Genomic DNA, 22,640 nt, shown 5'->3' with positions numbered 1-22,640 from the left:
CCAGAAAACATGTAGTAGTAGGCTGATGTGTGATGGGCTCTATCAAGTCCTGTCGAAATAACATTTGCTACATTGTGTGTCGATGCAGAGATGCTAAGAGTTAACTGATGCCATTACATATTGTGCATCGTCATATTAGCACTTGCATGTTGTGCCATTTTCGAATGCTATTTTCATGCCTCTAAGCCATGGAACTCTTTTCTACTTGATGAAGGGATAATTCCTCTAGAGGGAAATTTCAATTCAATTGGAGCCATCTAGACTAGTCAGATGAACTTGTTGGATTTTGTCATGTAATTTCAAGAGTCATGTTCAAGGTGTGTACGGAATTTGAATGAATGGAGTTCAACTATCTACCGAAAAAAACCGATAGACATGCTGCAATTGTCTACTGAATTTTCTTATAATACCTCTTTGTACAGTATTCTTCTTTAGAATAATAAAGCTCGTAGCTGGATAATACATTCCTGAATGTGAAATAATTTTCTCTAAGGGATTGCTTTTTTGCTAAACGTGGCAACGATTATTTTTAATTGTTTCGTGTGAATAGCTTGTATGCGAAAAGATTAGTATTTCATATTTATTAATAATTTATATCAATTTTTAGAGTGGTACATTTTTTTGAATACTTTACGTGTTGTTCAAACTGATCAGTATTTGTACGTATTTTACAGTACTTTTTGAGAAAATATAAAAAAAGTTCTTTCGAAAATTGTAGCCGTCATCAATTACAATCGATTCTTGTATGAAAAGTGTAGGTTATTGTTTTGAATTCAAAGTTATTTGCCAACAAATTGAATTTTTTTAAACATCTGCGTATTTTTGGGTACCTTTTGAGAAAATATAAAAAAAATATTCTTTCAGAAATTGTAGCTGTCATCAACTACAATCGATTCGTGTATTAAAAGTGTAGGTCATCGGTTTGAATTCAAAGTTATTTACAAATCAAAGTAATTTTCTGTACTTCTACGTATTTTCTCTATTTATTTGTGAAAATATAATAAAATGTTTTTTTTTATATTGTAGCCTTCTACAGATTCGTGTATAAAAAGTGTAGGTCGTCGCTTCCAGTTCGATGTTATTAGCCAACTAAATGAAATTTCTGTACTTCTAGGTATTTTTGTGTACTTTTAAACAAAATATAAAAATTTGTTCTTTCAGAAATTTTAACCGTCGTCAATTGCAATCGATTGCATTTCTACCTACTTTTTGGCCATTTTGGAGAAAATATAAAAAAAATGTTTTTTTTTCAGAAATTGTAACCATCATGATGAAAAGTATAGGTCATCGTTTTAAATTCAAAGTAATATGAAGAATATTAAAAAAAAATCTGAGCTTCTACGTTTTTAATGAATAGTTTGTATTTGTATTATTTTGTAACATACATGCAATATTGTGTTTCTCTACGTTTATACAAACATTTTGATTTAATATTTTTATATAAATTGTAGTACTATTGAGTAAACATTTTACATTTCAAATCGTAAAGCCGTGTGGTGTCCGGCGGGCTGAAATCTTTTTGCACTATTTCAACCAAGAATAGAACCTCTGGGAACTGCTCCCATGTCGTAAGAGGCGACTAACAACATGCTAGGAGTTCCTAGGCCGAGGTTTTGTTCCGTACCGAAGACTTAATCTGGACGGACCTTAAGGTTTTCCATATTACCCTCTTTCCAGTCTGTATTTAGTGAATCACTGACATATACCTTTTCTGATTCGCCTTTCTTGATTGTGTACCAACGTTTTAAGTTTCTTCTGGCGGTTGTATATTAGCCGTAAATGACGAAATCTAATTCTACACTAAGTAACAGAATATATTAATATACCGGCACTTCCACGCCAAGGTTTAACTTCCAAAGCTTTGGCTTAAAAACCGTTTTTAAAAAATGGAAACTTTCATGCAGGAAATTTATTGAATTGGCCTAAGATGGAGCTGTCGAATTTCACAAAAAGCTTTTTATGTTGCAAGTGATCTGTAGTTGTGTTAAATTAGGTATTTTTCTATTATATTTGGAACCGTCTACCGACAAATCTACATTTACGAATACCTCCAAAAGTGACTTCTTGAGGTCTCATGAAGGCCCGACACTAGCTTTATGATACTTTTGCTTTTCTAAACAGTAATAAAAATCTCAACATTCAAGAACTTCACTTTGTCAGAAAATGTAGGGCCATCGGAAGCTAAAACTTCGTAAAATCGCACTCCTGGTCCTTTTTTCAGTGCAGTACTCTACGTCACTCGTTCAAATTTGCACCGCTCTTATGGTAGTCGGTATTTGCTAGTATTACTGTTCTCCCATCCATTCTGGTAGTCAAACGGTGGGATAGCAAAATTCTTACAAGTTTCCTATCTCATGCCTCCACGCGATTCTAAGTCTATTGATGACATTTGGTCCTTAGACCGCAGAATGAGAGGGTGCGAACAGAATGAGAGGGTGCGAACAGATCTAGTCGAGAAAACATTGCCGTAAAAATGAATAGTTGATCGGAAATTAGCCCCAATACGACTAATCTGACTAGTATCTATGAACACGGCTCAATACGTATTGAAAAATTCGCCGCGTCTGTTTTTATGAACCTAATTTTCATCAGTCTGCTTCCTCATCTCGTACAGATCAGAAGCCAAAAAGCGACCTGCTTGCGAACAGCACACAAACAAAAAATACTACCCGCGCCGCGCCGCTCTAACGTGTACGTGTAGCATATAGACACAGGAAAGTTCCGTTGCAGCTAACTGCGAGTGAAATGAGTGAACAACAAAATAAATTTCGCCCATTACGGGAGAACACAATCGCGATTGATTTTTCGCAAACCCGTCTTAGACCTTCAGTGCGCGAGGTGGAACAATTGGTCAAGGTGAAAATGGAACTTGATCTTACAGAGATATCACACGTCCAGCTTCACCACACCAGGAATGTAGTACTAATAACGTTCAACTCCTTAGCCGAGGCAGAAAGCTTCGTAGCAAAGAACAACATGCAACATGACGTCGAATATGAAAACGTCAAAACCAAGATCCCCGTGTATATGGACCTTGATCTAACGGAAATTCGCCTCCATGATCTGGCACCTCGTACTAGCACGGATTATATTAAAAGATTCATGTCGAAGTATGGAGAAGTGGAATCCGTCTCTAACGACACTTGGAGAAACTTTTTCCCTGGCATTCTCAACGGTGTTCGGGTTGTGCGAATGCGGCTGTACCAACCTATACCATCTTACTTGACTTTCGAGGGCAGATCATCTCAAGGTGTTAACTACATACAAAGAACCCTATGCACATACCCTGGGCAGGCGCCCACGTGTCAGTTCTGTAATCAGACTGCACACTACGGTAAGCCATGCGCCAAAACAACTAAAGAAAACTCATCTTCAACCACCACTACCAAACAACCTTCAACATTTGCTGATACACAACAAACAGCCGGCCAACAAATGAATGCCGGACAAACAATATTCCACGGCATCCCAAAGCCAATACTCACCGTACGCAGGGATGTAATAAACAAGAAAGAAGACGGCTATATCAAAGTCACTCGAAAACACAAAAAGCACCAAAAATCTAACAGCGACAACCATTCTAGTGATGACGATATGGACACAAACACAAGCGAGGGGGAAGGCAGACAGATTGATCAGCAAGCAGCAGAAGGTACACCCGACCATCGCTCACCACCGAGAAAGAAAGTCAACACAAGAAACGGAAAGCAGTGCACCCAGGATAGTCGACAAAAATAATGTTCGATGGTTTATATATATTTCGATATCTATTTTGAATGAAATTTTGAATTTGTAATTTTTTGAAATGTACATTATTTTCAAAAAGGCGAATGACCCTCGAGGTTAAAGCCTTAATAAATAAACAAACAACAAACAAACAAAACAACCTAATTTAAAGCTCCGTTATTGCTAACAAGCCCGTGCATCAGATTAACAATCCTTTATATTTCCCTTCAGTGTTCGGTATTATCGCTCGTATACTTGTATTCCACAAACAATCCGATATGGAAAATAAGAAATACTTTCCTTGATTTATAACATCTCGCGCTATTTTTGCCAGTATAATATGCTGTCACTTGGTAGTTTTCAAGCCAATAAATATATCGTAGAGAAGAAGTAGCGAGTTCTGTCCAAATACTGTTGCAATAAATAGTGATCCGGCCCATTACGCAGATAAGATTAGCTTTTCCAGGCAATACTCCCACGATCGGCTGTGTGGAGTTCAAATTGTTTTTGTTTAGGGAACATAGTATACTCTCGGTAGCCGGCTGCCCAGAGTTTAAAAATAACCAAAAACTAAACAAGATCATCTCTTTTTCGAGTGATCGTGCACTCGAAGACTAACTAAACAACTACCTAATAAAATATGCTTTACAGGTCGCATCGTTTGCTTGGAGCGAATCCTAGACCTGATACCCTTCCAAACCACCAACTCCGCGACACCTATGGAAGAGTCTGATGAATCGTCGTCCTTCCGTTAAGTAGGTGGAGCATCAACACTTCCTGTCTACCTTATCCTTTATCCTTCCCCGTGAACGATGGAGATGGGGGCGGCCGGCAATGATGGCTATCATGCTGTTGAGGTTTTAATATGGGTCGGATTGGTATGAATTCCTACTTACCACTTCCTAAGCAACTCTTATTAGATAATCAGCAGTCAAACATGATGAAGTCAGTGTGCAATCCGCCAAAATCATCGTCACAACGCAACGCAACGCAACGCAACATTTTACATTTCAAATCGTAAAACTAAACAAGTCGCAAAGAATTCAACTCAACCGTACCCTTATGCTCATTATGCAAATTAGACTCAATGAAATCTCGTAAAATAGAAGTGTTGGAAAATCACACTATTTAAAATAACTTCAGTTCTACGGCTAATACCTCTAACTGTTTTTGCTCAAATGAAAGTTAGTAGTCACAGTTATTAGTCTTACTTGTTTTTGTGAACAAATTTTACGTACATCGAAAAAAGGAAGTTATTTTGTTTCTAGTCTAGTCTAGTCTACACATACACAGCCAATACATTTAGGGATCCTGGAAAATTGCAAACATTTGCCTACAATTTTTGTTGTCAATATTATTGTTTGTGGTTCATATACTATGTGACACAAACATTAAAGCGGCCTGGCCAACTGTGCAGCGTACAAAATGAAGATGATTCAAAATAAAATGCTCTGCGTATAAAGCCAAGGTTATAGCGCCTTTACTCGCTCTCTGGAATAATGATAAAGAAAATTGTCGAAATCGGTTGATTAGTAATATAAAAACGAAAAAACCCTCAAACAGCTCCAAGAATAGAAAAAAATAAAATCTCACAAAAACGCTTCCATAAAAACAAGATTTCAATGACTTTCCTGTTTAGCGCGTGTGTATGTGCGCAGTCAAACACGCGGGGTACAACCTTTTTCAATACTCATGTTACATCTCACAGCCGAGAAAGCAATTAAAAGATTTATCCAGGACTACTTACTTATACCTCGAGGATACACTAAACCAAGAATATTTTTTTCTAGTTGAGTAAAGACTTACACCATTAACCCATTCATGGTCATGTTGTTTGTGGACAACTACGTTTTTAACCAACTAGGGTAGAAGTATCATTCTTCGCCCCCTCCCTAATTTTCGCCCCCCTTGCAAAACAATTACAAATAATTCTATCTGCTTTACGATCTGGACCTCCGCTTGCGACTATTATTGAAAAACAAACCAAGTCGAATAAAATGTGAAAACTGCCCTATTTTAAACAAAAATATTTCATAACGTATTTTTAATCGTAAATAAAGTAGTACCTGTAGAGCACTTATTTTCCTGAAAACTAAAAATGGTGACAATTTTTTATCGCGGGGAAAGTTATATAAATGTTGTGAGTAAGCGTTAGAATATTCAATAGTAATGTTTTTCAGCATTGCAGGAATACATGTCAACGCACATCCGCGATTATTACCTTTATTCAATTAAGTTTGAACAATTTTAAAACGTGGCGAAACTTAACGCAAGATGAAACTCAATTCTAATCTTCGCCCCTGGCGAAATCCCATATAGCGTTCTTTTCTTCGTATGGGTTTTTATCTTCGCCCCGTTCCACAGTGGTCCCAAAGTAGACTATTGATTTTAGCTAAGTGATGTCTTTAAGGAAATTTCTTGAAATAAAACGCTCTTTCTTTCAATCACATCGGATCGTTGACTAATAGTGAGTTACGAAATTTATTTTCTTCAACAATTCAGATAGAAAAATACTCACTTCAATTAAGTTGTACAAAAACTTACCAAGAAGCTTTCTTTCGGAAACTCTTGGTTTTCGAGATACAGGGCGTTGTTTGTGAAAGGCCCCTCAAAAACAGTTTTTTTATCATAACTTCGATTATGGAGCTTCAAGCGATTTCTGATGTTCTAGAAAGTAATATAGACGGCTAAAATAGACAATTTTCTAAAATACCATAACCTGTTTTCGCTTCGCTTTTCGCTATTTACAGAGCTATTCACTATTTCTAAGGTCAACATCTCTAAACCAAGTAAAAACGGATAAACTACTTGGTAACTAAACGAAAGTACCTTTTTTATATACTGGAAAAATAAGAGCGCCCCAAGACTGCTCTCTACCTATTCAGTTGCAGTGAAGATAATCAGATTCTGCAATCTATCTTTGAATCCAGCGCAGTTATTTTCGATTTCTAAAATATGTTATTAACAATTCAATTAAATTATATCAATAATAATTAGAAAACCTTTTACAAACGTAATGTTTGGTGTTTTACGAATTCTAAACAGCACCGAGCATGTTTCTAGGCTCTCTCTGTAAGGAAGACAAAACCTATCAAAATACAACCTCTCCATACATTTTTTTAATAGTTTAAAGAGAAAAAAGCCAAAAATTAATTCGTTTGGAAAACCTTATTGAAAACATATACAACGGAGTTTCTGTCTGTGATTAAGGGGTTTTATATATTAAGGTGCAGGACGAAAGGGAAAAAAATTGAAATTTTATGAAGGTATATAGCCATATTTATATCAAATACTTATTATACGTTTAGCGTAGTACAATGTCTAATTTGCAAAACCCACTTGTGAACATGATTAAATATTAATAGGGTGGATGCTCCTATAGTTGAGGTGTACCAATAGTTTCAGTAGTGGGTTATACGCCTAGCTAAGGTACCAACCATCAACAAATATTTTTTTATCGATTCATCGCACTAAAATTATGCAACAATAAAACTGTTATCCTTGAAATTTGCTCAAAAAACTGTTGAAAAAAATTATGTTCTTTGAATTTTAAATAGGTGCTACCCTGCACCTATAGTTGATATAGTGTACCTATAGTTGCAAGTCCCATAAGAAATCAATGGGATTTGCAACAATAGGACCAGAAATTAGCGATTGCACCACTATTAGTACATCTTTATATTTTTCCTATGAAGTAGGGATTGAAAGCTTTCGTTTAATGCATTAACATTGCCCATAGGTCTATTCATCGATTTTTAGCAGAAGTTTTCCTTACATCCACCCTAATTGTCGAAGTTATAACCATTTCCACAAAAGCGCGTTTTTCTCTAAGAGATTTACCGTGACTACGATTGCTGTATAACAGCTCAATTGAAAACATAAAAACAAAAATAATCATGGTGTCCTTGAACTATACATTGTAATTTTTTTATTTTTGCGAACGGGTACGATTTTTCCAAAATATCCACTATTTTTCTATTATCACTGAGAATTTTTTTTAAGAAATTCATAACATTGATATGAAAACTTTGACAAAAAAATGGAATCATTCAAGGACACGACAGTTAAATTATAAACAATTAAAAAAAGAAATTTGACATCGGTTGAAAACATTTTCGGCAGTCGTAGTCACAGCAAAGACGTTTTTGGAAAAACATGATTTCGAGACAATCACGTGCAAAGTTTCTAGTATATACCCGGGACCTCATTAGGGAATAGTGAATACGCTATAATGTTGGTTCTACTGCTTGGATATTTATAATAATTTGGGCAAACATTCTTAAGAACTTTATACTGCCGCTCTACGTATAATTGTCTCATGTGTATTGGGAATTCCATTGCACATGGAGTATTTTGGCGTATAATGATAAGAAAGATAAAAGAATAGTTATTGTTTCGATTTTTGGATGTACACATATATCCTTTTAATTTAAGTCAGCATCTGTAGTCATTTTGGGCATATTCGAAATATTTGAACGAAATTGAAATTGTTGCTCCAAGTCAACTACCAAAAAATATATCTGTTTCATTCATGATTTACATAAAGAATATCAGTTGATAATTCCAAAATGATTTTTAAAACATATGCTTGACATATTAATTTATGTATCCATTGCATCTGCTGCAAAACCGGAAGCAAATAAATTTTTAATCCTGTGCAAATACGAAAATGTAGTGAGAAGCCTTGGGGTGTCTTGATTTTTCTAGCATTTAGAGTATTTTTCTAGTAGTGCCATTTAGTTAACGAATGGTTTGTTCGTTTTTGAACGTTGCTATTCTCGTTCGTTGGCGCGTACATCGCCTTCCTTGTTCGCGCGAAATATCGAGAACACTCTTATGGCATATTCGTTTTTGACAGTGCACTACACCGGTGTAGTCGGTGCTACACTCATTCAAACTTGGGTGTAATCAGTCTAACTCATTCTTTGCACTACACCATTGTAGCACCAAGAAAAAACGAAAACGCCATTAGTAGTCCTTGCTCTTCGTGCATCCACACTCGCGTGTGCTCTTCAACGCATTTCTCGCTTGCGAGATAACAAAGCACACGAGACTTTGCAAGAAAAGCTTCCTGGATATGCCCTACATACTAGATGAAAGCTTCTCGCGAGCATTCCCGCTCGAGATTTTACTCAACCCGGGCGCGAACGATAAAGAGCGCTAGGCATGCTATTCGTACACGCTCGCGAACGAACGGACTTGGAGTGCTTCTCGCTCGTTTCGCAACACAACATAACAATACTATAAATACAAGAGCTTGTAAGTTAACGTATTATTTGTTTAATAGTTAGTTTTTGAAAATATAATCAGGATTTGTCTAATCTTTTCTCGATTACCAATTCTGTGATATTGTAGCATCATAAAAGTCGTGAAATTGTGCGTGGGCGCACGGGGGCGAAAGAATAGAGCAAGAGGGTGGCGAAGATTAAATTTAGGGGGACGAAAATTGAAACACGTCTTGATTTAGAATTATGTTATTTTTTCGTTAATTTATTGTTTTAAATCACTTTTATTCAGTATTATTGGATATTATATGATACGTGATGAGAATGATAAAATAAAATTAGTTAGAGCAATTCAAAATCGTTGAAATTCAAAGTTTTTCCGCAAACAAATGCTTTAGGGGGGCGAATTATAGTACATTTACCCTATAACTTTTGATTGAGGCGAGATTTGCTCACAAAAAGTAAGGCTCATTAATGTGATTATTGCCTTTAATTTGAGTATTAACAGTTACAAGGATCAGCTCTAGAACTGAAGTTATTGCAATTAGTCTGATTAGATTCCGATGGACCAGTGCTGCCAGGGACAGTTTACGTTGACGACGGAAAATGATTTTTTTCATATATCTACGTTATGGTGCAATAATATTGTAAACTGATAAAACTTATCAATTTAGACTGTCGTTTGCTACGTTTTCCATGTAATTGGACTATTGTAATTATTCTAGGAGAATTGTATTGAGCATTAGAAGGTAAAAATTGAGCAGCTTCTAGCACTGCCATGGAAGTACCTATCTTTATAAAAATAGGCTTTTCGTGTTTCTTGACCCAACCGTTTTCAAGGAAAAATAGTTTTGAAGCCCTACAATTTGAATAAAAAGTGGAATTCATAAAAATTACAAAGCAGCTATGCCCGGATAATGCTGTGTTCGCAACTTTTTCATAAATTTTACGAACGCTCGCGATTAAAAAAAACGATTAAAAGCTGACTGGACTGGATCAAATTAGCTCACAAGTGAAATCTTTTTGCTAAATCGAAACCCCCTAGTTTCAATTCCTTAAAGCACCAATACTAGCTCCAGTAGCCATTTAACTGGGAACTTCCAAGACAATATCAAGTTACGTTTCCATGATCCATGAACTCTCCCTTCCTTTGTGTAGCCGGGAAGTATTTGTTTCTTCGCCCATTTCTCACATTGTACCACCATCCTTACCACGCCCAAACTCGTTCTGACCAACTAGCGGGAGTGTAAGTGCACTTAGCGGGACAGAAAGTACCCGGCCTTCGGAATACATTGTCAGCAGCGCACCAGCTCTTATTGAATATTATTCCGACGAATCCACTGCACATTTGCTGCCAGCTTCTTATTCAATATCCACTACCTGATGCACCTGATCTATGTGTTATAAAACCGATTTCGCTTGTAGATTTTAAAATTTCTATCACTTTATATCCTATTCATTTGAATTTCTTGAGCACAAATTGAACACGTGTCAAAAATTTTCACGTCTTTCGTCGGTCACAGTCTACTTCGATCTTAAAGAAGGAAGTAATTTTGTTTCAGAAAAATATGTGTTTCGATACCGCAAACAACTTTTTGCGTTGCGTTGCGTTGCGTTGTGACGATGATTTTGGCGGATTGCACACTGACTTCATCATGTTTGACTGCTGATTATCTAATAAGAGTTGCTTAGGAAATGGTAAGTAGGAATTCATACCAATCCGACCTATATTAAAACCTCAACAGCATGATAGCCATCATTGCCGGCCGCCCTCATCTCCATCGTTCACGGGGAAGGATAAAGGATAAGGTAGACAGGAAGTGTTGATGCTCCACCTACTTAACGGAAGGACGACGATTCATCAGACTCTTCCATAGGTGTCGCGGAGTTGGTAGTTTGGAAGGGTATCAGGTCTAGGATTCGCTCCAAGCAAGCGATGCGACCTGTAAAGCATATTTTATTAGGTAGTTGTTTAGTTAGTCTTCGAGTGCACGATCACTCGAAAAAGAGATCTTGTTTAGTTTTTGGATCTTTTTAAACTCTGGGCAGCCGGCTACCGAGAGTATACTATGTTCCCTAAACAAAAGCAATTTGAACTCCACTCGGCCGACCGTGGGAGTATTGCCTAGAAAAGCTAATCTTATCTGCGTAATGGGCCGGATCACTATTTATTGCAACAGTATTTGGACAGAATTCGCTACTTCTTCTCTAGGATATATTTATTGGCTTGAAAACTACCGAGTGACACATACAGGCTAGAGTGACACATTATACAGGCAAAAATAGCGCGAGACGTTATAAATCAAGGAAAATATTTCTTATTTTCCATAACGTGCTCAATCGTTACGTTCACGCGGAAACGCCAACCGACTCAGTTTAACTACCATTTCTTCGGCTCGAGCATTCCAAGACACTCTGACATCAAAGATCTCGGAGGCATCATGGATTCGGCATTAACATTCAAACCACATACGTCATACATCGTGGATAAGGCATCACGACAGCTTGGGTTTATCTTCCGAATAGCGAAAAACTTCAGGGACGTATATTGTCTTAAATCGCTTTACTGCGCGTTGGTCCGCTCAACGTTAGAATATTGTTCAGCTGTTTGGAATCCGTGCTACCAGAACGGGATTGACAGAATCGAGGCTGTCCAACGCAGGTTCATACGCTTCGCCCTTCGTCATCTCCCATGGCGAGACAGATTTCAGCTGCCGAGCTATGAAAACCATTGCCAGCTTATACACCTCGATATACTCAGCATTCGGAGGGACTGCTCTCGAGCCCTGTTCGTCTCGGACTTACTCTCTGCCAGAGTGGATTGCCCTACAATCCTCGGACGTCTGGATCTTCAAGCCCGCATTCGAGCTCTACGTAATAACTCTCTTCTGCGAGTTCCGTTCAGGAGAACCAACTATGGTTGCCAGAGCGCTGTTACCGTACTCCAGGGAATTTTTAACAGTGTGGCGACGGCCTTTGACTTCAACCGGACGCGGAATGCGATAAAAGCGAAAATGTTGGCAATTTTAAAATGTAATTAGTTTAAGAAACCACCATTGGGGTCAAGGGGCCTGTTGGTGAAGGTAATAAACATAAACATATCAGATTGTTTGTGGAATACAAGTACCGTAAACCGGGATGACATTGATCACTTTTCGAAGTAATCATTACATATTTTTAGACGCAACTCATTTTTTTCAAGTTTAATATTTTTAAAACATGTACTGATGTATGGAGAACAAGATTGGATGGTTTTACCTAAAATTGTCCGCTTACAGCTATTTTTCCAAAAATGATTTCAAGTTGAAGTCCGCTTTCGTATTTCGGGGTGACTTTGATAACTTGCATGTTCACCCACATTAAGTTATTGATGTCAGTGTTTTTCATTCAAATGTTTGCTTAAACTAATTCTGGAAAGATACTCATAGTTAAATAGATGTTAATTGGTATTATACAAAGTATTTCAATGTACTGTAAAATTCGAGTAACCAAAATTGTATAATTGGTGTCCAACAAGAATAAAAGATACTGAAAACCTTTAAATCTGCTAAAATTGTTTTATTTCATTGCTTTATCGAGTTACAAAATGTTCCATCCATTCTAACACGTTGGTATATTGAAAAATAAAAAAATGTTGCGAATTTTAGCGTAAAATAACCTAAAATAATTGCCAACTAGTTTCACAAAAAATTGTATTTAAAATTAACAAACTCTTAAAAGTAAATTTGGCAAATCCCACTCTAAAGGAAAATAAAAATTCGCTTGTAAATTATTACTCTTGCTTAAATCTGAGATTTATTTGTTTTATAAAAAATAGACACTTTACGAAGCTTCGTAAAAATAAGGTAAAGTCAAATTTCGGTTTTTTGTAGTTTTTGTGCCCAACAACCGAACAATATACTCAAAAAGTATAACAAATCAGTATTTTATAAGTTTAGAGTATAAATCATTTCAAATTAAAATGATTCGGTAGACTATTCTGGTTTAATAAGCGATCTACGAAAAAAGTTTCGCGTGATCAAAGTCACCCCGATGATCAAAGCCACCCCGATGATCAAAGTCACTCCGGTTTACGGTATACGAGCGATAATAACGAACACTGAAGGGAAATATAAAGGATTGTTAACCTGATGCACGGGCTTGTTAGCAATAACGGAGCTTGAAATTAGGTTCATAAAAACAGACGCGGCGAATTTTCAATACGTATTGACCCGTGATCATAGATACTAGTCAGATTATTCGTATTGGGGCTAATTTCCGATCAACTATTCATTTTTACGGCAATGTTTTCTCGACTAGATCTGTTCGCACCCTCTCATTCTGCTACTATCGGCAGAAGGCTGATAGCACCCAGTCTAAGGACCAAATGTCATCAATAGACTTAGACTCGCGTGGAGGCATGAGATAGGAAACTTGTGAGAATTTTGTTATCCCTCCGTTTGACGACCGTTTCGATACCGCAAACAACTTTTTCCACACAAACTATACTTCTAAAGTTAACGATTCAGGCGCTATTAATTTTGAGCACGAAAACGAGGTTCGAAAACTCTGTGCATTCGTGCAATGTACACTAAATATGTAAAATTGACGAGTATCACTTTTCATTTGAGAACTAATAGTTATAAGTATTAGCTCTAAAACTGATGTTATACAGTTAGTCCGATTGGATTTCGATGAAGCAGTGCTGCCAGGAGTAGTTTTCGTTGACGAGTACAAATAAGCTTTTGATATGTTTTCGTCGTTTTGCACTATTATTAAAAACTTATGATCCTTATCAATTAATACTGTTTTCGACTACATTTGCCACGCAGTTGGGCTATTGTAAATATTCTCGGAGTATTGAAACCTTTATGAAACATAGTTTTCCGTGTTTCATTACCCCACCGTTTTTAAGAAAAAAATAGTTTTGGGATCCCTATATGCACTAGAAAAGAGTTCGCGTGAATGGGTTAATAAACTCTCTATAAAATGACGTTTATCTTTAAAAAATGATTTCCTCAAAAAATACTTGAAATTATGCAATATTTTGTTTGTTTGGCAAAACAAATTTGAGCAAAATAATTTTTTTTTGTGTTTTATCAAAGTCATTCTATTAAAAATTTAATGCGATTTAAATTTTTTAAATCGTTTAAGCCATCCTTAAGTTATCATACACGCCACTTTAGAAAAAAACACTTTTCAGATCAAAAAACCCTAGAACGTTACACTTACTTTTTACCTTTGAACGTTGCACTGGGGTACAAACGTACCCCATGCATTTGATCGCATTTGGGTAGGTGAAAATTCGGAATTTATTGAATCAATGGTATGTAAATTGGATTGAACAACAAAAAAGTTAAAAATCGCGGCTTTGACTTTTTTCACAAAAATTATTATAATTTTGCAAATTTTCAACCGATTTGAAAAAATGATTTAAATAAAAATAAATGATTTTAAAAATTGAAAGAATGGTCTAGAAACGGTAAAAATTTAAAGATATAAAAAAGTTCAATTATTTGGAAGAGTGAAACTTGAAAATTTGGGAAATACCGCGAAATGGAGTGAAAATTAAAAAGGAAAATAAAAAAATTCTGACCGGTAATACATTGGTAATACGCAATGTTACTGTTACAGCAGTTACTGTTCGAAAATTATACTTGCAAGCCACTATTTTGAAAAGCTATATAAATAGCAAATAAAAAAGTAGAAATCAGCGTAAATGAGAACGAAATTTGTTTTCTACTGCAGAATTAAATTAAATTAATTGAATAAATGATTAAAAACGATTTCATAATACTAATTGTAATTTACGTAGTAAAACAACCAGTATTTAAACTGATATTGTCACGAGTTACATTTACACTGACAGAACGAAACACTAACGGCAACCGTACACTGGGGTACAAATGTACCCCACGCCAACGTGTCCTGCTTCCACGAAGGCCAAAAGCAAACTGGCTTTACCACCTTCTCCTATTCTTACTATGAACTCTAAATTGAATTATGGTAAGGGTCCCATGTCGCTAAATCCCGAATTCTCATCTTCACACGGCTCCAAAGATGGCTTGAGGTACATTTGTACCCCAGTGCAACGTTCTAGGGTTAATAATACATAATGCATACGCTGGAAAATCCATATATCTATTTATTTATTTATTTGTCTTCAGTAGATATTGCACAGATTACACCTAATTCTAATGTTAAAGTATTAAAATGTTTTAGTTGCTAGCTTGTGGAGATCGTACAATAGTGACGTTAAATTTGATACATCTAATTATTCTGGCCATAATCTGTGTGGTGCCCAGGAAACTTGTATGGAAATTAGTATGGGAAAACCTACTTTTTGCATTTTCAATTCTACAGACCACAATTCTTCCTGCAATATGCTAACAAATAAATAGAAGTGTAGTCCAGGATATGCTGAACAACTTTGCCGAAGAATATATGGTATTAGAATGTCTCTAAAACAAGTTGTAGCTGTTCAAACTTCGATAGATCGAATTAAATGCCAAAAATGATTTTTGTTGCCAACACTGCGGGTTTACCTAGGATATTTCATATAGCATACCAAAATAAAATAATATATTTTAGATTTACCATATTGGTATGTTTGGATGAATTATTCAAAAGCCTTGGCTCAATTTCATGGGCGTAGGTAGTTTAGCAATAGGGCGTAGTGAGGGTAGATGAGGCGGCGGGCTTTAATATATAGTAATTTGAACTGAAATAACTGAAATATTTTCGAGTTGGAATGTTCATACGAATTACTTTGAAACATTAGGTTAGATTTTCTAAATTAGTTACTCGTTCTCAAAATTGTTCAAAATAAAGTACCATGAACAACAATTCTATGAGCATTGTGCATGCTTCGATATAACGTATATTTTTTCAATCGAATTGTACGTTATATCGAAGTTTACCTGTATTTTATTCAGTGAAGTTTTAAAGACAAAGTGAAAGCCTAGTTTGTAAAAACTAATTACAATATTATAGTGTTAATAATACTGATTATAATATAGTGATAATAATAGTATCAAATTAAGTGTCAGCATCATTAGATATGAATCGATTGGCTTATTAATAATAATTACTATCATAGAATTGGCTTGAGAGTATAATATCTGTTATACATACGTTATCTGCCTTAATTTGAGTGACAAGTTTTTTAAAATGTCGCTTGAGCATATATTTTTATCCGATAACTGTTTTTTTAATGTTGCAGATATGTTTCAATACGAGTACCTTAACTTTGTTCCGCCGACGGAAAACATGGAACCAAAACTGAAAAACAGAAAGCATCACAATCACAACTACCAAAGGTTCATGATATCAAAGCTCGATCGACGCCGTACAAGATCAATTAATCAATTATCATCAATTAATCGAGGTTTGTAAACTGTTTTTGTTATTTCAATTCAAATGTAATATTCCGAGAACATATCATGTAGGCTGGTATTTGTTTGTTCATTAGTGATACTTCACTAACATAATGCCGCACTAAAAAAGCGCTAGTTAGACACTGAAATCCAAAAAGCCACGTCTTGCATGAACGCTAAACAACTGTCTTATATCGAGTGATGTCTCGATAGTAAGCACAAAAGTTCTGTTTGCCGACGAGGAATGAGGGTATAAGAACCAAACGCCTAGTACTACGCAAAATTACCAAATGTGAAAATTTTTGGACAAGACCAAATTTGTGTGCATAAGAACACAAGATACAACATCAAGTATGGTTTTTAGTGCATCGGATTATCCTTGTTAGTAACTAACATCAACTTAATGCTAGTTAGATAGTGCCAATTTGGTGCTGGTTTGTTGTTAGTTAGCTTCCAACTGTGAAATGGTAAGTAAAACATTTGAATTATTCATTTCGAATAAAAATAAAACCAAACTGTCACTGACAAAATGCTCCATGCCATTTTGAAGCAGATTCGAAATGATTAAATCACACGATATCATGCTGAAAGCACTACGGTACCGTAAAATGGGGGGAACATTGATAATGTCTTCTAAAATTTTTCAAATATCTATCTTCAATTTAAGTAGAAGAAACATTTTTAAATTAAGTTCTGTGGGTGATAGAAAACATTTAAATTCTCGGGTATTTTATTTCGTTTTACTGTAAAAACAAAATAATTTTGTTATAAATTTTCATTCGATGTTTTCGGAGTAACTTTGATCAGCAAAATAGTTGTATCGCAACGAGAAATAACGCTCGAAATGTTGTGTATATTGCATATTGGCAGACAATATCATTTCACGAATAAAACCAAATTGTCTAGAAGGATACAGCTGAATTTTATTAAACTTTTTCAGGAAAATAGTCGAAATTAAATTGTTTTAGCGGATCTTATTCTACCACACAAGAGACTTAGAAAAGATACTATGCAATGTTTTCCTGGTCATTGGGGCCTCGGATGTTCTGATGCAGGATGGATGGATACGAGAAACTTTGTATTGCACTAACTAACAGCATCGCAAGACCGATCTTTATCAGTCCGTTCGGGATCGAAGCGGCAGCATGTGGTAGTGTAATCAGCAGAATTCTCCTTCCCTTGCTAATCTCTCGGAGAGTCCGACAGATTATTGATGACATCACCGCTTCTCATCACTGGCTCGTTCTTTATCAAGGGCACCGGACGATCGATGCCGTATCGTTTTGACTGTCTAGACGGGTAAGGCGATCCTATAGCAGAACAATGCACTGTTTTTAAACTGTCTGCACCAGGGATGTAGTTGAAGACCGGTCGCAGGCATCCTCACCCACCCTGAAATATTCGCTATTTCTGAAATAAAGAAAAGAAACTCCTCTCAACTAGGATGGGATAGGCAAGGCTACTGCTGCTGGCCGCTACTAGGTTGTACGTTGAATTCTGGTGTAGGCAGCAAACACAGCTTCTCAACCGGACGCTTCAATGTTCCAGAAGCGGTCTTAAGAGTGACCACTCTAACAATACCGTCTGGTCCTGGATGTAACTCATGTATTCTACCCATTTTCCAGCGAGTTGGAGGTAGGTTTTCTTCGGAACTGATGACAAACTTACCGATTTCAATTTCTATTTGTGGTCGCCAGCGCTTCGTTTGACCCTACAACTGACACAAGTACTCCCTCTGCCATCTCCTCCGAAAATCCTGGAGCATCCTTTGCATAACTGCTTGCAAATGTTGTTCTGGAAGTGACTGCAATGACGATCCCACTAAAAAATGCGCAGGAGTTAGCGGTTCAAGATCGTTCGGGTCATCTGATGTAGAAATAAGTGGTCGCGAATTTAAACATCCTTCCACTTGCACAAGTAGCGTATTCATATCTTCGGGTGACACGACGCTGTCCCCAATCACGCGCCGTTGGTGATGTTTGGCCGATCTCACAGCTGCCTCCCACAAGCCTCCGAAATGAGGTGCACTCGGAGGACTAAACTGCCAGCGAATGCCCTCTTCTGCACACTTTATGGATACCGTCTCCTGATGCTGTTTATCCTGCAACAAACGCAGCACTTCTCGCAGTTTGTTCCGAGCTCCAACGAAGTTAGTGCCATTGTTGGCATAAATATTGGTTGGTTTTCCTCGACGGGCAACAAACCGACAAAGGCACACGAAAATTGCCGCGTACGCTTTTACTGCAGCGCGTCGTGGTGCCGGACGAACATAGATAGGTCCGAAATAGTCCACTCCCGACCTTGAGAAAGGACGAGAAATAGTCACTCGCGCTGCTGGAAGATCTCCCATAAATTATTGCAACGGAGTGGGCTTCGAGCGAAAGCAACAACGATGAACTATTTCTCTGGTTACATTGCGTCCTCCTAACGGCCAGTAGCGAAGTCTGACCACACTCAGCAACAATTGTGGCCCTGCGTGAAGCCAACGTTCGTGGTAGTGCTGAAGAATCATGCATGTCAAGCGATATCGAGCTGGGAGCACTATGGGATGTTTGGCATCTTCTGATTCATTTGAATGTATTAACAGTCCGCCAACTCTTATGAGCTCCTCCCTTTCTGACACACGAGCGAGTTGCCTGTTGCACTTTTTGGAATAGTTGACCGGCTAAGACCGCTCCGCAAAGCTCCAACCTCGGGATCGTCATACATTTAACCGGAGCCACCTTCGACTTCGATGTGATGAATTGAACATTCACCCTTCTTCCTGTATCGATGCTTCGAACATATAGGCTCGCACCGTAGGCCTTCAGTGACGCGTCTGAGAAGCAATGGAATTCCATCACGACTGCTCTCGGGATGATTACACAGCGATCCACGTGTATTTGATTAAGTAGATGAAGCTGCTGATGGTACTTCCGCCACGTCTCACCCATCATCGAAGGTAACGGCTGGTCCTAGCCAAATCTCTGATCGTGTTCGTCACGCAACGTCCAAGATTGCTGCATGAAAAGCTTGGCCATTGCAATGGTCGCGTCTACCAGACCCAGAGGATCAAACAGAGTCGCAATGATCGACAAAAGTTGCCTCCTGGTAATAAGCAGATTATCATCAATCGAAGGTATGCTGAATTGAAATTTGAACACGTCTGTTTTAGGCTGCCACACTAATCCTAGTGTCTTAATCGATGGGTTTGGATCTAATTCGATTTCTGAACCCCTGATCGCCAGATTTTCCTCGGGAATTCCACGTAAAACCTCGACACAATTGGATGCCCACTTCCTGAGCTGGAATCCCCCAATAACCATCAGCTTGTCCAATTGCATCCTCATCGTCTCCGCTGCATCATCAGAACCCGTGAGTACATCATCCATGTATGTGTCTTCCGTAATTGCCTTGGCAGCGAGCGGATATCGTTGCTCCTCATCCATCGCTAGCTGTTTCAGTGTCCTTGTGGCCAAAAATGGAGCAGGCTTGGTTCCGTAAGTAACGGTGTTCAGCTCATAGGTAACTGCCTCATCCCTTGGTGATGAGCGCCATAGAATCGATTGAAGATGTCGTTCGTCGGAGTTCACATTAATTTGACGAAAAATTTTCTCGACATCAGCAACCAGCATTATCTGCCTTGTTCGGCAACGGAGAATAATCGACCTCAAGTCCTCTTGTATTACTGGCCCTACCAGCAATGCATCGTTCAACGACACTCCTGAGGCCGTTTTGCAGGAGGCGTCGAATACTACCCTAACCTTGGTGGCGGTACTTGCCTCTTTAACCACCGGATGATGTGATAAATAACACCATTTATCCGTATTGCGAATGGTAGCATTGACTCTCCGCATATGACCCAATCGCACATATTCGGTCATGAAGGCCTTGTACTGCTCCCGTAATGCAGCATCCCTTTCCAATCTTCGATCCGTACCTTGGAGACGTCGGAATGCGATCCCCTTAGAATCGCCCAATTGTTTTAGTTTGTCCTCATCCTTTGGCAATGATACAGTGTAGCGGCCGCTTTCCCCACGCTGAATCGAACGCTCTTCACAGCGTGCTTCTTCCGGTGAATTGTTCTTGGTTGATCCCATATCTTCGCAGGTCCAAAATCGAGCCAGTTCTTCTAAGCCTTCCGTAGTAGAAACATTGCAGCTAATATTCAATGTCTTATCGTGCACAGATGAACCGCCGCAACACAACCCATCCAAATACAGATTCATTTAATGAGGGTAATCGTTCTCCCAAAGGAATCTTGCGTCCGGTTTGGAAAAACTCGAAGAATGACTCGATTCCTAATACAATGTCAATACTCTGAGAAACACCGAAAGCAGGATCTGCTAACTCAACATCTCGTGGAATCGGCCAACCGATTGTGTCGATGTTAACCGTTCGTAAATTTACCGTCACCGAAAGCACCAAAAAACTCATCGCCTGAGAGAAATCAGTGACTCGTGACAACACTGTGGCCTGTATACGCTGCTTTACCTTGCTAGTCCGTTGGCCAATCCCCAATATCGAGATGTCCACCTTTTCTCGATCCATATATATCCAAAAAGTGTTTCATCCTACTTTAGCCGAAAGAAACGTTAAGTTTCCTGTTTTATACTTTCTTGAAGGATTAAATCACATACTATGTTTGAAGCGGCGGATGTCTGTTCGAAACTGATTTTTTTTCTTATTGTCCTGTTTTAAACGCTATGCGAATTTTTCAACCGATGGATGTTGGAATATTCAGACTATTGAAAAACGGCTAGTCCAAAGTGCTGAACATTAGGAAGTCGAAAAATGAATCGGATTTTGTAACCATAGTTAACTTTGGATATTTACTGGAGGAAGCAATGGCATTGTTGTAGTCAATCATAATGAATGCTTTCAAGGCATCCGGACTGTATCCATTCGATGCGAACAACGTTGACTATGCCAAATGTATTGCCAGAAGTACGCAGGTTGTGGTGTAACGATGCATCCAGGAGGGCATAGTGATCTTACACATGGATCGTCCAATACGAGCTAAGATTTGCAAGGAGTGCGACAGAAAAGGTCGCATACTTCAAGCTGTAAAGATTTCCAGTATATGTAATTGAGGATTTGAACTGGAAACTGGTTCTGCGCTACATTTCTCCTTAGTACAGAAACATTAGGGAAAAAGTATTTTCTCTCTTCTGAGCAAACCTCTATTCCTGCGTGATGTTCCGCAAGAAAAGGAATTCGGATTAAGCTTATGAGAATTATTGGAACCAAAACTTGGTTTGGTTTAGCAAGTTTAATCTCAATCATTGTGACATTGCACAATGCACAGCAACTGCTATGGCAGTCAACAACAAAAATGAAGTGCAACGTTGCAATTATTGCAGAGCCGTATCGTGTTCCTCCCGATAACGGTAACTGGGTGGTGGATAGTGCAGGGATGGCGGCAATCCAAGCGATGGGCGGTTTACCTGTCCAAGCAGCAAGATGGATAGCACACATGAAGACTTTGTGATCGCCAGGATCAACGGCGTTTTCGTATGTAGCTGTTATGCGCCCTCATGGTGGACACCAGAGCAGTACAATTAGATGCTAAACGGCCGCTAAAGGACTTCGACAAGGACCTTTTCGTGGAAGCACTTCGTGCTGACAGTCTCGCTCCAATTTCGAATACTGATGAGCTGTCGGAAACATTAGCGAAGTCGTGTGATGTATACATAACCGTCATCATAAATCACAGGTTGACAAAATAGTAATAATAAACAGAAACAAAACCAAAAATAATAATTTATGTACAAATTTTGAACATGTATCGACCGAACTTTTATGTTCCGGGTTTCGATTCCAATAAGGATTCCGGCTGTATAATTGTGTATAGGGTTAACGTGCCCTTATTCATCTCATTAGTCACGATGTCACACTATTTCGCTGAAAACTCGGCTTACAATTCTTGAATTTCGCTTAAATAGGTGTCAACATCTTTGCTTCGGTCTTAAGAAGCAGATCAATAAAAAATCTACCTTGAAAAAAGTGAAATACTCGCGTTAGAGCGAAGCGAAAAGTCGAGTACAACGCACCCTTATTCATCCTACCATTTGGAATAATGCGTTGAATAGAGATAGCAGACACTGCTCTAACTAATGTGTTCAAATGGGTGGGATGAATAGGGGTGATAAGATGAATTAAGGCGCAGTAACCCTATCTCATAATGTTGAACAAGCGACAATGTGGACAATCACTTCGGGCCTCGGTTAGAAAGTCGGTTTTCAGAGTGATTGCATATCCTTAGTATATGAGAATGGAAAAAAATGAAATAAATGTAAATTCAAAAAGCTTTTGAATTTACATTTATATGCCATTTTGATACCTACTAGGCAAT

At 37.9% G+C, this 22,640-nt stretch overlaps 2 protein-coding genes across 2 annotated transcripts; both read right to left on the bottom strand.

Moving 5' to 3' along the window:
- Positions 1-18,017: 18,017 nt before the first annotated feature.
- Positions 18,018-19,239, bottom strand: LOC131679853 (uncharacterized). Its single transcript, XM_058960603.1, has 2 exons — positions 18,998-19,239; positions 18,018-18,606 (listed from the first exon to the last, which is right to left on the bottom strand). The coding sequence occupies exons 1-2, from the start codon at positions 19,237-19,239 to the stop codon at positions 18,018-18,020; spliced, it is 831 nt and encodes a 276-aa protein (XP_058816586.1).
- Positions 19,240-19,260: 21 nt separating this feature from the next.
- LOC131679852 (uncharacterized) lies at positions 19,261-20,514 on the bottom strand. The gene has a single exon (XM_058960602.1). It carries the CDS (start codon positions 20,512-20,514, stop codon positions 19,261-19,263), a length of 1,254 nt encoding a protein of 417 aa, XP_058816585.1.
- Between the last annotated feature and the right edge of the window lie 2,126 nt (positions 20,515-22,640).

This window comes from Topomyia yanbarensis, chromosome 2 (genome assembly GCF_030247195.1).
Source record: "Topomyia yanbarensis strain Yona2022 chromosome 2, ASM3024719v1, whole genome shotgun sequence".
Lineage (NCBI taxonomy): Eukaryota > Metazoa > Arthropoda > Insecta > Diptera > Culicidae > Topomyia > Topomyia yanbarensis.
This window is presented reverse-complemented; position numbering and strand designations above follow the sequence as displayed.

Bases quoted from the DNA above. Each gene is read 5' to 3' on its own strand.
- LOC131679853 (XM_058960603.1), bottom strand. From the start codon at position 19,239: ATGGGTGAGACGTGGCGGAAGTACCATCAGCAGCTTCATCTACTTAAT. The intron at 18,607-18,997 runs GTTGGAGCTTTG...TCCTTTCTCAAG, and splicing joins AAATGTATGACGATCCCGAG to GTCGGGAGTGGACTATTTCG.
- LOC131679852 (XM_058960602.1), bottom strand. From the start codon at position 20,514: ATGAATCTGTATTTGGATGGGTTGTGTTGCGGCGGTTCATCTGTGCAC.